The 16,429-nt window shown below is 46.5% G+C and overlaps 1 protein-coding gene across 1 annotated transcript; it reads left to right on the top strand.

Moving 5' to 3' along the window:
- Positions 1-831: 831 nt before the first annotated feature.
- LOC309796209 (uncharacterized protein CXorf49 homolog) lies at positions 832-2,626 on the top strand (the record flags this gene model as incomplete). Its single annotated transcript, XM_082609266.1, has 2 exons — positions 832-2,195; positions 2,598-2,626. The coding sequence occupies exons 1-2, from the start codon at positions 932-934 to the stop codon at positions 2,624-2,626; spliced, it is 1,293 nt and encodes a 430-aa protein (XP_082465392.1). The 5' UTR covers positions 832-931.
- Positions 2,627-16,429: the final 13,803 nt, after the last annotated feature.

Raw genomic sequence — 16,429 nt, 5'->3', positions numbered from 1 at the left:
GCTCCTCACCTCTCCCACCCTCGGAATGGTTAAGCTCTTTGAAGGTTGTCAACCTAGTGTGTGAAACCCGATTCGTGGTTTTAGTTCACATCTCCAGGATCAGCGGTGGCGAGCATCTTTTGGGGTGTAACTGGCCACTGCGATTTCCTCTTCTTTGAATTTGCCTCAGAGGGGGGAAGGGCTGATGGAGCGAGGCCAACCCCAATCTCTCTGCCAACCCCAGTCTCTCCGCCAAACCCGCCTGCCAATAACGTTTCCTGAGCTACATTTGATGGAGCAGTTGAGACAGAGACCTTACAGAACGAAAATACGATCCCTTTGCTCTCTGGCCGACCCCTGATCACTGACTGCGGGACTCCTATGCCCATTCTCCCGTTGGGTCGTAAGGCTTGCGGTGGAAGGGAGGCTGGCAAATGCTTTCGGCGCGTGCTAGGCATCCAGTGCCTCCATCTTGACATTTCATCCTCACCACCCCTGGAGCCCGGCGCCCTCACTCCCCGACCCCCTGTATAGATGGGAAACGGAGGCTCAGAGCTGCGACTCTAACCGGAAAGGGGAGGCGGGACAGGAGGAGGCGGGCCGAGAGGCTTGACAGAGGGAGACACTCCCACCATCCCCTTCACCAGCCAACTGCTCGGACCACCCACGGGCTTGAGGGCAAAGCAGAGGCCCTCGACCCCACTGGTTAGGCCTCGAGGGGACAGGCGAACAAGGTTGCTGGTTGGCGGGGGCCGGACCAATGAGAAGGCCGCGTCGCGGGCATGGGAGGCGCGCTGAAAGTCGCGCCTCGTTTCGTTTGAGGTGAGCTCGTGCGGCGCCTGAGGTGGTTGACAGCTGCCCTCTGAGCGCCGCCCGCCTCATCCGCCGTGACCGCGACCGCGACTCGGGCCATCAACAGTCGCCCCGGTTCCGCGGCCGCCCGCGTCGCGACATGAGCTCCCCAGATGAGGTGTCTGTGTGGGGAACGGGTTTCGGCCCAGAGGGCGGGGAGCGGGCCGGCGTCCACCCGGCCGGCCGCGCAGTTCCGCGGGGACCCGACCGCGGCCCCGAGCCCAGGAAGCCGCCGAGCGGCGGGGGCGGGAGCGGCTGCCCGGATCCCAAGGGCTTCCAGTCAGAGTGGGAGATGCTGGAAGCGGGAGGGCCGGTGGTGTGTGGCCGCGAAGGCCGACCTGGCTCCCCGGCTGACGACATGAGGGACCTCCTTGACCTGGCCGAGGAGTCTGCGGCGGGCACCACGCAGCAGCTGTACGACTGGGACGTGCTGGGCTTCCGCAGATACCCGTTGGCGGAGCCCTGCGCCTCCTTCGAAGTGTCCGCCGGCCTCGAGGCGGGTCCCGGCGGTCCAGGAGCGACCGCCCAGAGCTGTGGGGAAGCGCCGCCGGCTCTGGCCGGCCCTCTCCACCTCGGTGGGCCCGAAGCGGGTCGGGCCTGGGGGAAGCCTAAGAGAGCCACTAAGCGTAGGTTGAACGTGGCTGCGGATCGCCAGCGGTTCTCCGAGGAAGGCCTGGTCCGGCAGCTATCCGACTCCGAGTCCTCAGATGAGTTCAGTGACACAGAGCTGATGACGGTGAGTACTTACCCCGGAGGAGGAGGCCAGGCCGAGCCCAGCAGACCCGAGGATCCCGGGGACACTCCCAGTCACTCGAATTTCCAAGTCAGGGAGAATTTCCTTCACGTGACAGGCTCTTCCCTGTCCTCGGCTCTGCAAGGACTCTCTTCGGTTGTGGAAAGGCAGGGCGTGGGAGAGCAGGGCATCTCTTCCCCTAAGAAAATGCAGAGCGTGCTCTGGGGGAACGGGGGCAGCAAGCCCAGCTACCCGGGAGCTGCTGCTGCTGCTGCTACGGCAGGTGGCCTGCCGCAGGTCACTCCTAGGAAGAAGGGGACCCTGGAGAAGAAATCCCTCGGGGGAGCCTCCACACTTGCCCTGGGGAAAAACTTCCCTTCCTGGGGGCAGCGAATCTGGGCACCTCCGCTGGAACCGGCCACCTTCCCCCCAGTCTCTGGTATTCCGCTGCTTGGGAGATCCAAGAGGTATACCTTGGGCCCTTCCGGAACCAAACAGGCCAAGCACACCAGCGCTGGGAAGAAATCGGTGGTCACGTGGACAAGGGAGTCTGAGGCTGTGGCGGGAGAAGATAAGGACCCAAATAGAGACCCAGCCCCAAAGGGCCAAGTGAGTAGGCCAGGCTCCTCCTGTCTCCCCACTCTTCCCCGCCCCCACCGCACCCAGAGCACACGTCTTCACCCATGCTGCCTCTGTCCACCCCTCAGGGGTCGTCATTGGGTGCCCCTCGGTCACTGGGTCATTATGATGCCTGATCGGGCTCCTTTTACTAGGGACAAACAGTAAGGTAGCACTTCGGGTGTGCTGGGCCTGGTTCTCCACCCTTGGCCTGTTTCCAGCGTCCTCTGAGAGACTGGGGCTGGGATGGAAGGGAGGGTTGGTAGCTGAATTGGGTCGGGGGATCCCTTAAAAGCTTCCCCGAAAAGCCTCAGTATTCAGACTCACCAGCTTCCTGAATCCTATCTCCTAGGTGTTCCCCAGACCTTCCTTGCAGGGGCCCTGGGCTTACTCAGTGCCCCACTGTTGTCCCTAGATCAGCTCTGCCTGCTGGCCTGGGGCTGACGGAGGGAGAAAGTGCTAATGAGATCAGCCTTTCAATTCCCTTCCCGATTCCCTGCCTCACCCCGGCCCAAATCACACAACTCACTCTCTCTCTCTCTCTCTCTCTCTCTCTCTCTCTCACACACACACACACACACACACACACACACACACTCACTTCCTTAGTCCAAATCGGTGAAAAATTTTTGATTCAGCTGCCAGCTCACAGGCCAGGGACATCTTATCCGCGCATGCATCGTGGAAAAGCCAGCAGTGGCGAGGTCGACACCAGAGGCCCCCAAGATCCAGGAAACTCAGAGCCCTTGGCCCTGAACCAGGGAGAAGTCATGCCCGGGGGGCCTGCCCCCTCAGGTGAGTGTCGTGGGTTTGATAGGAGGGGAGGGGAGAGGGGTGGAGGGCAGAAAGCTCTGGCTCTGTCTCTGTTGGGGGCACAGCCTTTCTGCCAGGCAGCTTCTCCCACAGGAGACGGGGTGCTGGCAGGGCTGGCCTTGAGCCACATCATCCTGTGTGTGGGGTTTGTGCGGCGGGGCTGATCGGTGGCAGTGCCACAAACAGCTCCTCCGGGTGTAGCCTTACAGGGGAACAGCCTTTTCTGTTAAGTCCTTTTCGCCCACATTGCTCTCCCACGTGCTGGCTGTGGCTGCAGCTCTGGGAGGGGCGAATCCAGAGGCACATAGCTTGGGGACCACAATGCAATGGCGAAATGGCTGCCCCCGGGTAACAGCGGAGGCAGGCCCAGAGAGAAGGTTCGGGCTTCTGGGCAGAGCAGCGGCGGCTGGTCGCCAGCAGAGGGTGGTGCCGCCTCACCTCACGGTAGACCCCACTTGGCCCTTTCCACCTCACTGGGAGCCTGGGAAGCTGGATTGTGTGTCCTTTCCCTCTCAGGTGACTGGGAGCCACTGGACCATCCCCCAAGACCGGAAACGCCGCAGCAGCCACTGGGAATGCCGGGCTGTCCTTGGGTAATGCTTCGTCTGGCTCCTGGAAATGCAGGCCCAAACTCGAGGGTGGGATCTGGGTCCAAGTTCAGCTGACATGTGTGGGGCCACCCCTCCCCTGCCCCCATCACGTACCCCATGGAGGGAGCCCACCTGCTTTCCACTGAGGAGCCCTTGCCATTCTAGCCACCCGGCTTTGGGGTGCAGGGCCCGGTGGAGAGGAGAAGGTGGAGGAGAGAGGAGGCCAGATTATACTAATCATTTCTCTTCCTCCTGTGTCTGCTGGCCTAGTGTCTCGTGCTACAGAGAGAAGTAGACGCCCTTAAGAAGAAACTTGGTATGAGGAACCAGGGACGGAGAGCGGTATCTTAGTTCAGAACCCGGGTGGGCACCTGGGGTGGGGGTGGGCTGCAGGTGCAGTCAGCCTCGCAGGGACCAACATCCCTGTGGGGAGGAGAACCTAGCAGGCCTGGCCCTGGAGCCGGCTGTGCATGTACAACTGGGCATGTGTACAAGCAGCAAAGTACTGTCTGGACTGCACGCACACTGTGCCAACCAGACCCGTCCTAGTGAAACTCCTTCTGATAGGACTTTTAGAGATGCCTCGTTGATTTTCCCTTGAACTGCTGCTTGGTGTGGCTTCTAAGGTTCTTGTTGGATTGTTTGTTTGTGTGTGTGACGAGATCTGAATGGTTGTGGCACGGCCCACAGCATCAGAGCTGCTGGCACACTTTGTTTCCCTTTAGGAACCAGTTTCACATTCAATTCCGGTGGTGGGGAGTGATCTGGTCCAGAGCTCTTTGCATCGGGTCTGGAGGGGGTTTCAGGTTTCAGGGCTACGCGGTTCCTCACGGGGATAGGGGACGGGCTTCCATATCCCTCTCTCTGGAGTGCCTACTAATGCCTGTCCCTGTTGCAGACACCATGAAGGACATGGCTCTCAGGATCCTGACACTTTGAAGTGAGTGTTACACACACCGTACCCCTTCCCACAGTCCTGGCTGTTGAGCAGGGCTGGGGGCTGGCCCTGGCTTGAGGCTCTTCCCTGACTCTGCTGTTTTACAGGTTGAGCCCATCGTCTTCCTGCAGGAGGGGCAGCTGGTACCTTTGGAGCCCGGGAGCTGTGGCCAAGCTCGTTCCCTCCTGTTCTGCCTCAGCTAGGGCTTCCTCTACCCTTGTTTTGCCCCCTCCCCAGTTTCACAGCAGTTTCCAAAAAAAGTACCTCTCATATTATGTGTTCTGCCTTCTCTCTGGAGGGGTAGGGGTAGGGTTAGGGGGCCGGGGAGGGGCACTGCTCCACGTCAGAGCCTTTTCCAGAACAGTATCTGTCGCATCCTGTGGTGGGGACTCTGGACCAGCCTCTGCTACCATCCCTGCAGTCAAGTCAGCGGACTGCCCCAGGTCTGCGTCCTGTGTGTGCTCTCCCTGGCCACATTGACACGTCCTCCCTTGCCCCCGAAGGCCCTCTTCTAATTCTCTCCAAACCACCCTCCTCCTTTGGGGTCTGGTGGTTCCCATTCATCTCTGCCATTCACCCTCCCCATCAGCAGGAACTCATGACCCCCTTCCAGAGCTCCACTCTGGAAGCATTCACATCCTCCCTGCCCTCACCAGCTGACCACCCTCCTCCAGCCTGGTCGTCTCTATACCCTTGAGTGGAAATTGGCCCGTCAGGTTCTATGGCAAGTGTGGTTAGTAGGTCTGTGTTCTTGCATGGTCCCTGTCAAATACTCTTCCACCAGCCCCATGGCACAGATTTTCCTGGAAATTATATTTCTGTGTCCCAGCTCAATCTCCCAGACTGCCTCTTTAGGACACACGAGATTGAGTCTGAGCTCCATGTTCAACTTCCCCCTCACTGGAGGTTGGGGAGCACTTCCTTCCCTCAGCCGGGACCCAGGGCTGTACTAGCCTGAGACTCAGAGGGACAGATCTGTGTTTGAGTGCGGCGATTCTGCCTGGCACCCTTCCCAAACGACCGGTGTTTTACTACACAAAAGGGGGTATGATGGTAGATAGGACATTCAAGGTTGGTGACTGTGTGTCCCTGTGTGTGAATAAAAGTAATCAGGGATAATCTCCCTTGAGGGAGAAAGATGTGATTCAGGGAGTAAAGAGAGTAGAGGCTGGTCCAGGTTCTGTAAGGCATTGAATGAGCAAAAGCAAGGGTCGGATCTGTTGTGTTCAAGGGTTGTTGTTAAATTCCCAAAGCATAGGCGGGGGAGGATGCAGAAGTCACCAAACCCCACGACAGGGTGTCGGGATGCTCGAAATGTTGGATTCGCTGGAGGAGGCTCTCGATCCTACTCTGTGATCCTATGATGTCTGACAGCTACTGTGGGTGTGGATGGAATGAGATTGGGAAGAGTGGCTCCTCAGAGTAGCTCATCTTAGAATCAGGGGACCCATATATGAGACCACCCAACATGAGCTACCCGGGACAGGGGTAGGGTGGGCGCAGTGAGGATGGGAAGTAAGGAGTGACTGCGCCTGGACAATGGGGAGCACTTGAGTCCACCCTTCCCCCATATTCTCACAGTGACTCGCTTCCAGAGTCCATGGCATGAGCTCAGGTGGACAGACCAGATGTGGGATGGGGCAGTCACAGACCTCAGGGTCAGAAAAGGACATTCGTGGGACTTAATCCACTCAAACCCCTCCCTGGAGAAGGTGGGCTTGATTGCTGCCCAGGCCTCTGGCTGGATTCCTAGGATGTACCCAGTGCCCCACCCCCAGTCCAGCCTGTACCAGGCTTATGTTCTAGCCCCTCTTGCTTCGGCACTGCTCCCCACTGAGCTGAGGCCATTACCAATGAGTGTGTGTGCACTTCGAGGAAACAGAGCCAGCGTAGACTTTGGACCTGCCTCTAACCTGTAGAGACAGTCATTCCAGGTCTTGTGTTCCTGCAGACACTCTGGAGAGTGTGAAGCTAAGTACAGGCTGGAGACCACCATCACAGGAACTCGCTTCCCCGTGCACACTATGGATGGTATGGGACCAGCTCAGTGGTAGGGCACCATCCCTTCCATCCTGAAGCCCTCTGGCTCAGAGCCCATTCCCTCTAGCCTCTAACCACAGTGTGCACACTGGGGGGAAAGTGAAACCAGAAGAGAAATACTGCCCCAAGCCCTCAGGACCCGGCTATATCCCAGACCAATGTGGAGACTGCCATCACACCTGGGAGAAACCCAACTTCCTCAGGGCTCTTAACTCTGGCCCCTCAGGTCCCAACCCCACACCTGAAAGGGCAGTGAGGGCCATTGAGCAGAGAAGCAGCCCCAGCTCACACCTTATTCTGGCTCTAGCCCCTTCCACTCCAGACCTGTTTCCCACCTGGGCAGTGACTGCCACCACGCCCTAGGGGAAGATGCAGCCCATGCTCACTTCATATCTAGCTCTCCCTCCAGAGCCACTGGGCACATGCAGACTGAACAGGGATGGTCCCACACAAGAACACACCCTCAAGACTGGGATAGATAACTGTCTCACCTAATTTCATAGAGACAGAGAAAGTTTTAAAAAGATGAGTAGACAGGGGAACATGTTTCAAATTAAAGACAAGAAAAAATGCTGAAAAATACCCTAAGGAAACTGATAAATAATTTAACTGATGAAGAGTTCATAGCAGTAGTAATATGAATGCTAACTGAACTGGGGCAAAGAATAGATGAACACAGTGAGAATTTTTAACAAAGAACTAGAAAATATAAAAAGGACAAGTCAGAGCCGAATATAATAACTGAAATTACAAATACACTAGAGGGAATTAACAGCAGATTAGGTGACAGAGAAGAACACATAAGCAGTCTGGGAAGTAGAATAATGGAAATCACTCAATCATAAGTGCAAAAAACAATTTTTTTAATGAGAATAATTTAAGGGACCTGTGGGACAACATCAAGCATACTCACATTTGCATTATAGGGGTCCCAGAGGAGAAGAGAGAGAGAAAGGGGTTGAAAAATGTATTTGATGAAATTATGGCTGAAAACTTCCCTAATCTGAAGAAAGAAACACAGAGGAAGCACAGAGAGTCCCAAACAAAATGAACCCATACACACCCACATCAAGACATATAATTAAAAGGGCAAAAGTTAAAGAGAGAATTCTAAAGGTAGCAAGAGAAAAACAAGAGTCACATACAAGGGAAGTCCCATAAGCCTATCAGCTAAGTTTTCTGCATATACTTTGCATGTCAGAAGGGAGGGGCATGATAAGATTTAAAGTGCTGAGAGGGAAAACCCTACAACCTAGGATACTTTACCCAGCAAGGTTATCATTCAGAATTGAAGGAGAGATACAGGCTTCTCAGACAAGCAAAAATTAAAAGAGCTCATCAATACAAAACCAACCTTACAAGAAGGGTTAAAAGGTCTTCTTGAAGTAAAAAAAAAAAAACAAAAAACAAAAAACACTGGCTACAACAGGAAATAAGAAATTAAAGGACGGGGAAAATATACTGGTGAAGCAATTATATCATAAAGGCTGGGTATTTACCAGTTAAATAAGCTAGTACAAAGGTTAAAAGACAAAAATTGTAAAATCAACTGTAACTACAATAAACAGTTAAATGATAGACATGGAGATGTGAAATATGACATCAAAAACACAAAATGCTGGGAGGTGAGTAAAAAATGTAGAGCTTTCAGAATGTGTTTGAACATATATGACTATCGGTTTCAATCAAATAGTTATAGGTCAACATAAATGAACTCCATGGTAACCATAAATCAAAGATCTACTATAGATCTACCAAAACTAGAGAGAAAGGAACACAAACATAACACTGAAGAAAATCATCAAACCACAAGAGAGACACTAAAAGAAGAAAGCATCCTCCTGACTTCAAACTGCAAGTTGCAGAACGATGGCCTCAGATACACATTAGTCAATGTTTTTAAATCCCAAATGAATCCTACCTAATATTTGATAACCTTTGGGTGTATGTTTCAATGTCTGAAAGACAGTTTCCACTAGATGTTAAAGTTGTGGGATAGCTTCTAACAGGACCCAATAGGTTTATACAACAAATTTATGACCTTGGATCTCCCCAGATTGGTTAGGAAGGTGTACAATTGGTTTCCTTTAGGCTCAATGTCACCTACAGGTAGCCTTGAAAACAGCCGCTGTCATCCTGCTTTCAATGTGGACATGTTGGGTTCAATCAGTTTTCCAATGGTATGATTATTTGGCTGCAATATTTATTCCTTCACTTGGAATGGAAGATATCATTACTCATATAGAGGCTTTAACAAAATTCACCCAGCAAGCCTTAAATGATAGTAACCAAGCCGTGTGCTTGCTCAGTTAAGAAATTTCCATGATGAGAAAAGCAGTCCTACAGAATTGCATGGCCCTCAGTATTCTAACAGCTTCCCAAGGGGGAGCTTATGTTGTAATACATAGTGAATGTTTTGTTTTTATACCTGGTGAATCTTCTAATGCAACCCCCGCTTACGATGCATATGAAAAATTGGATTTCCCCTCTGAATGATCGTCTTCCCAGTTTAAGGGAAATGCTAGGAAAATGGTATGGTTCAAGAGGATATTGGCTTAAATCTTTACTAATGATATTGTTGCTCCTATTTCCAACTTTGATTACAGTTTGTGTAACTTATAAAGTTTTAGTTTCTTGTTTTTTGCTCTGTGTATCACCTGCTCCTACTAAGATAATGATATCTAAACAACTGGAAACTATTGACCACATCTATAGTTCTCTATAAAATAATGGACATGCACAATGCACATGCAAGGTAAAATTGGTGCAAGTCCTATTGGACAACTTGGAATTGGCCGTAAGTCCTTGCCAGACATCTTACTAGTACCACCCCCTAAAAGGAAAGAAAGAACCGGGCTATTAGGACCCAGCATCGAGGGACATGATGGACCCAAGGCACGTAAAGAACCACCCTAGCATTTAGGGACCAAATACTTGATCACCTAATGCTTTCTATTGAAAGATTAATGATCAAAAGTGGAATTAATGAAATAAAATTATTTTCAGGCAGGACAAGAAACATTTTAAACATAAAATTCTCTCTCTGCCCATTTGAGCCACTACCCCCTCCCCTTTAGTGTGATTTGTGCATCACATTATACATTAACTAGATCCCCTTAAAAGATACAGGAATGCCCACACACCAAAAAAAAGAAAAGAAAAAAAAGAAAGAAAGAAAGAAAGAAAGAAAGAAAGAAAGAAAGAAAGAAAGAAAAGAAAGAAAGAAAGAAGAAAAAGAAATTTCCTCCTGGAATCAGCGAGGTAACTCCTTAAGAGATAACTTTCCTTTCTCAATCCTGTAATGCCTCATTAATACCCACTACTCGCCTTGTTGGACTATGTAAACTATTAATATGCTACTTTGTCTCAAAAACTTATATCACGGTTTTACCTCCAATGGGTGGAACAGTCCTCAGAGTTTTCTGAAGATTGTCTCCCAGGTTATAGTCCTCAGGTTGGCTCAAATAAAAATTTCCATTTTTCTTCGATTGACTATTGATTAATTTTTTTGGACAACACAATGAAACCAAAAGATGGTTTTTTAAAAAGATAACAAATCACAAACCTTAGGCAGACTGACCAAGAAAAAAAAAAAAGATTCCTAAGGAATCACTAAAATCAGGGCTGAAAAGGGAGACATCACCATTGAGCCTACTGAATTTAAAATAACATAAGAAAATAGTATGAAAAATTTTATACCAACAAATTAGACACATATATGCAATGAAAACATTTGTAGAGAGACACAAACTTCAAAACAGACTCAATAATAGACAATCAATTAAATTAATAATTAAAAATATTCCCACAATGATGCTCCTGTCCAGATGGCATCACTGCTGAATGCTATCAAACATTTCAGATGGAAATAATAGCAACACTCCAGAAATTCTTCCAGAAAATAGAAGAGGAATGAACACTTTCAAAATAGCTCTAGTAGGCCAATATTACTGTAGTGTGAGCCTCTGACAGTTTTTTTTTTCTTAATTGTAATGCAAGTGCCTGACATTAAGCTTTTGATTGCTGAGGCACCACTTCAAAGACAGCTATATCAAAAAGAACAAATTGCCAACTACACGACTAGGTAAAGAGTCAGGCCACCACACCCCTGAAGTTTCCTTTGTTTTAGAGATCTCTGATTGACTTAGATAACTGACCCTTTGGCTGCTTGTTTTTCCCTTCTTGTGCTTTAATTCCCATTCTGTGTTAAATTCATCAATAAAGAGTGAATCTGAGAAACCCTAGGCCCCTCACTCTTGACCCCGATACATACATAACCCCAGGTCCCAGCTCTCTTTCTCCACCCACAACCTTTCTGTGTGGTCCAAGGCATGCCATGTACCCTCCATGACTTATGAGTAATAAACTTCGTCCTTTCACAGTCTCCTAAAGGTTATTGCTGAGGTGCCTCTTGCAATTATAATAAGAACCACAAGGGCTAGTTCAACCACAACATTGGTTCTGAAAGGGGAAATATCTGTGGGGGCTCGCCTTGGAGTACAGATAAGTGCCTCCAGGTATTTCTAGCTGACAGTATCACTATCGATTGGCTGAGACCAGCACAATTACCCTGATGCCCAAAACACACAAAGACATCCAAAATAAAGAAAATTGCATACCAATCTTTCTCATGAATATAGATGAAATAACCCTCAAGAAAATATTAACAAACTGAATTCAGAAACAAATAAAAAGGATTATATACCATGACCAAGTGGGATTTATTCTAGAAATACAAGGTTGGTTTAACATCTAAAAATCAATTTATGTAATACACTATTTTAAAAGAAGAAAGCACTGAAACATTATCATATTAACTGACACAGAAAGAGCATGTGACAAAATTCCACCACCTTTCATGATAAAAACAATTTTAAAAAACTAGGAATAGAAAGAAATTTCTTCAGCATCATAAAGGATATCTATGAAAAACCTACAGCTAACATCATATTTAGTAGTGAAAGACTGCATACCTTTTCCCTAAAGTCAGCAACAAAGACATGCTCACTACTTTTATTCATTATTGCACTGGAAGTTTGAGCCAGTTCAAACAGGGAAGAAGAAGAACTAAAAGTCATCCAGATAGGAAATAAAAAGGGAGGTTTTTTTATTCTCAGATGACATGATTTCATATGCAGACAACCCTAAGGAATCCACAAAAACGGATCTAACGGTAGAACTAATAAAGAAGTTCAACAGATCACAGAATACAAGAGTAATATATAAAACAAATTTTATTGCTGTATACATGTAGCAAATAATCCAAAAATGAAATTAAGGAACACTTAATTCTAGCTACAATAGCATCAAAAAGAATGAAATGCTTAGGCATATATTTAACAAACCAAATGTAATACTTATGCACTGAGAAACACAAATTGATGTTTGTTGAGAGAAACTAAAGATGATCTAAATAACTGGAAAGGCATTGCATGTTCATGGTTGTAAGACTCAATATTTATATGGTAATTCTCCCCAAATTGACATATAGATTCAATTCAATCTCTATCGAAATTTCAGCAGGCTTTCTTTGTAGAAACTCACAGGCTGATCCAGAAAATTCATATGGAAATGAAAAACAAAACAAAACAGAATATCCAAAACTACTTCAAAAAAGAACAAACTTGGAAGATTCCACCTTCTGATTTCAAAACTTACGATAAAAATAAAGGTAATCAACTTAGTGTGATACCGACATAGAGATAGGTCAATGGAACAGAATCGAGAGTTTAGAAATAACGAACTCTCCTTAGATTTATGGTCAATGATTTTCAATTCAATGGGGAAAGGATGGTCTTTTCAACATATGGTGCTGGCACAACTGGATATCATGCAAAAATACAAACTTCGAACCTTACTTCACAGCACACACAAAACTTAATGCAAAATGGATCAGAGACTTAAAAGTAAAACCTACAACTATAAATCTGTTAAAAGAAACCCTAGGAGAAAAATATTTGTACGCATGAGCTAGGCGATGATTTCTTAGATACAACACGCAAAGCATGATCCATAAAAGAAAAACTTGATAAATTGGACTTCGTCAAAATTTAAAACATTTATGCTTCAGAAGGCACTATTCAGAAAATGAAAAGACAAGGTACAGACTGGGAGAAAATATTTGAAAGTCACAGATCTAACAAAGAACTTGTATGCAGAATAAAGAAGAAGAATACTAAATAAATAAGAAAATGACCCCATTAAAAAATTGGGTAAAAGATTTGTATAGACATTTAACCAAAGAAGGTATAGAAATGGTTAATAAGCATATGAAAGGATGTTCACAACCACTAGTCAGTAGGGAAATATAAATCAAAACCATAATGAGATACCATGTTGCAAAAACAATAGGATGGCTATAATCCAAAATACAGATAATAACAAATATTTGGATTTGGAGAAATTTGAATCCTCATACACTTCTGGTGATAATGTAAAATAGTTGAATCTTTTTGGAAAATATTCTGGTGTTTTCTTAAAAAGTTAAACACAGAGTTACCATATGATCCAGAATGTCCATTCCTAGGGATCTACCGAAGAGAACTGAAAACATATGTTCACACAAAAACTCATGAACTCAAAATGTATATGAATATGCTTAACAGCATTGAGTTTGGGAATATTATCCATAACATTCCCAAACTAAACACAACCCAAATGCCCATAAACTGATGAATGTATAAATAGAATGTGGTATACCCATACCATGGAATATTATTTGGCAATAAAAATAACTGAAGTACTGATACATGCTACAACATGGGTGAACCTCGAAAACATTACATTAAGTGAAAGAAGCCAGACAACATGTACTATATATTGTGTGATTCCATTTATACAAAATTTCCTAAATAGGCAAATCATAGAGACAGAAAGTAGTTTATTACTTGCCTATAGGGCTGGGGGTGGGTTGGGGGGTTCGGGGTGTTGGGTAAGGGATACAAGGCGTCTTCTTGGGCTAACAAAAATATCCTAAAATTGATTGTGATAGATGCACAACTGTGAATATACGAAAAGCCATTGAATAAGGCATTTTATTTTTTAATTCATTTTTATTGCAAAAACACATAATATGAAACCTACCTTATTAACAATTTTTTAGTGTACAGTGTTGTTAACTATATGAACATTGTTGCAATCAGATCTCCGGAATTCTTCATCTTGCATGACTGCAAATCTATACTCATGGAACAACAACTCCCCATTTCCCCCTCCCCCAAGCCTTTGGCAACCAGGATTCTACTTTCTGCTTCTAAGAGTTTGACTACTTTAGGTACCCCATATAAGTGGAAACATGCTGTATTTGTCCTTTGTGAGTGGCTTACTTCACTTAGTATAATATCCTCAAAGTTCATCCATACTACAGCATATAGCAAGATTTCCTTCTTTTCAAAGGCTGAATAATATTCTGTAATATGTATACATTATATATACCACCTTTTTTAATTTATTTATTTTTAATTAGTTTCTGCTTTATAACAAAGTGAATCAGTCATACATATACATCTGTTCCCACATCCCTTCCCTCATGCATCTCCCTCCCTCCCACCCTCCCCATCCCACCCCTCCATGCGGGTCACAAAGCACCGAGCTGATCTCCCTGTGCTCTGCGGCTGCTTCCCACTATCTATCTACCTTACGTTTGGTAGTGTTATATACCACCTTTTATCCATTCACCTGTTGATAGATATTTAGGTTGTCTTCACCCCTTGGCTATTGTGAATAAGGGTACAGTGAACATGGGAGTGCAATAATCTATGCAAGATCCTGATTTCAATTATTTTGTAATGTAAATGTAAATATACCGAAGTGAGAACGCTGGATCATATGGGAGTTCTATTTTTGTTTTTTTAGGAACTTCCATACTGTTTTCCATGGCGGGTGCACAATTTTACACTCCCACCAGCGATGCACAAGGAATTCATTTTCTTCACTACCTTGCCAACACTTGCTATTTTGAGTTGTTTTTTTTTTTAATACTGGCCATGTTAACAGTTGTGAGGTGATAACTCATTGTGGTTTTGAATTGCATTTCCCTGTTGACTAGTGATGTTGAGCATTTTTCATATACCTGTAGGCCATTTATGTGTCTTCTTTGGAGAAATATCTAATCAATTCCTTTGTTCATTTTTAAATTGTGTTATTTGGGTTTTGTCTGTTTCTTTGTTTTTGAAAGCATAAGCCACAGACTGGGAAACAATATTTGCAAAGCACACATGATAAAAAACTTGTATGCGAAAGAGATAAAGAACATTCGATATTCAGTAATGAGAAATCAAACAACACAATAAACAATGAGCAAAAAAAAAAATCGAACTGACATTGCGCTTACTGGATGGTCAGTAAGCTACTGAGAAGATGTTTCACCTCATTAGTCATTAGGGAAATAACTAAAGCCAGAATGAAATACGACAACATAGCTATAAACATGGCTGAAATAAAAACAAAATACAGACAATACCAAGTGCTAGACAGACTGAGGAACAGCTAGAACTCTCCTGCATTGCTGGTGAGAATGCAAAAAATGGTATAGACTCTCTGGAAACAGTTAAAAATACACTAACGATTCAATCCAGCAAGTTAACTCCTAGATATTTACCCAAGAGAAATGAAAACTTATATTCACAAAAAATCTGTATGCAAATGTTCATAGCACTTTTCTTAGATGCTTGGGTGACTGCACACTGGCACCGGACACAGACATATCTAGGACTACTGGACACAGTTTCTGAGCTGACATTGATCCCGGAAGCCCAAAGTGTCATGATGGGGCCCCATTAGAGTGGGGCTTATGAGGTTCTGGCAGTAAAAGGAGTTGGGGATAGAGATCAGTTCACGGTGAGCTGACTGGGTCCCTGGACAAACATAGTGGTCATTTCTCCAGTCCCCAAGCTGATAATTCTAAGTGATACACTTGGCAGTTGGAGCAATGACCTACACATTGGTCTGTGGAGTAAGAGCTATCACGGTGGGGAAAGCCAAGAGGAACCTCTGCCACTGGCTCCCACCCCGGGCCAAGAGAGTACGTCCAAACCAGTATTGGATCCTGGTGAGCATAACGGGGTAAAGCAGAGATTAGTGACATCATTGGAGACGTATGGGATGTATGGGAAGAGGAGGTAGGAGAGCCACAGGGACGAAGAGAGTGGAGAAGGAGAGAAGTTCCGGGAGTCTCTCTATGGGGGAGGGAGGAAGGGAATGGAAATGGTGAGAGGGAAGATGGAGGCTTCCACTGGATCCACTGGTAATGTTTCATAGGATGCTGGTGGATGCAGGAGATTTTGCTATATCCTTCCTTATCCATTTTAACATATTTGAAATAGCACACCATGCCTTAAAAAGTCACTGGGAGAAGTGGAAGAGGGCGGTATCCACAAACAGGCAGGCACCATCGGGGGCAGGCTCGAGGAGGAGGATTGCAGATTTACAGTGCACCCAGTCTCCCCTGCTCTGTAACTTCTCCAGCACGGCCAGCTTCTCAGGTGCAGAAACTCAGGCTCAGAAAACTGGGCCTTTGAGTTCCACAGGCAACAGCGGTTCAGACACGCCAGGACTCTCCAGGAGGTCAGCCAGAGCAGGATGCAGGAGAGAGAGGTGACTGAAGACAGAGGAGTATGAACGGGAAGGAGCAGAAGGAAGGTATGGGAGGAATGGAGGGGTGTCAGAGTAGGAGTTGGGTGGCAGACAAGGGAAATTCTAACACCCATGGGCCATAGAGAAACCAAGGGAGGCACCACTCCCCAGACATCAGTACTGCTCAGCTCAGGGAAGCTGAGAACTGACAGTTCCAAGAAAAATTGAGAGACACCTGGCTATCCACACCGACCGCCATCACAACTGGTAGGCCTTGGTTGTGCGTCCTTCAAA

The sequence above is a fragment of the Mesoplodon mirus genome (genome assembly GCF_964341445.2).
Source record: "Mesoplodon mirus genome assembly, chromosome: X".
Lineage (NCBI taxonomy): Eukaryota > Metazoa > Chordata > Mammalia > Artiodactyla > Ziphiidae > Mesoplodon > Mesoplodon mirus.
This window is presented reverse-complemented; position numbering and strand designations above follow the sequence as displayed.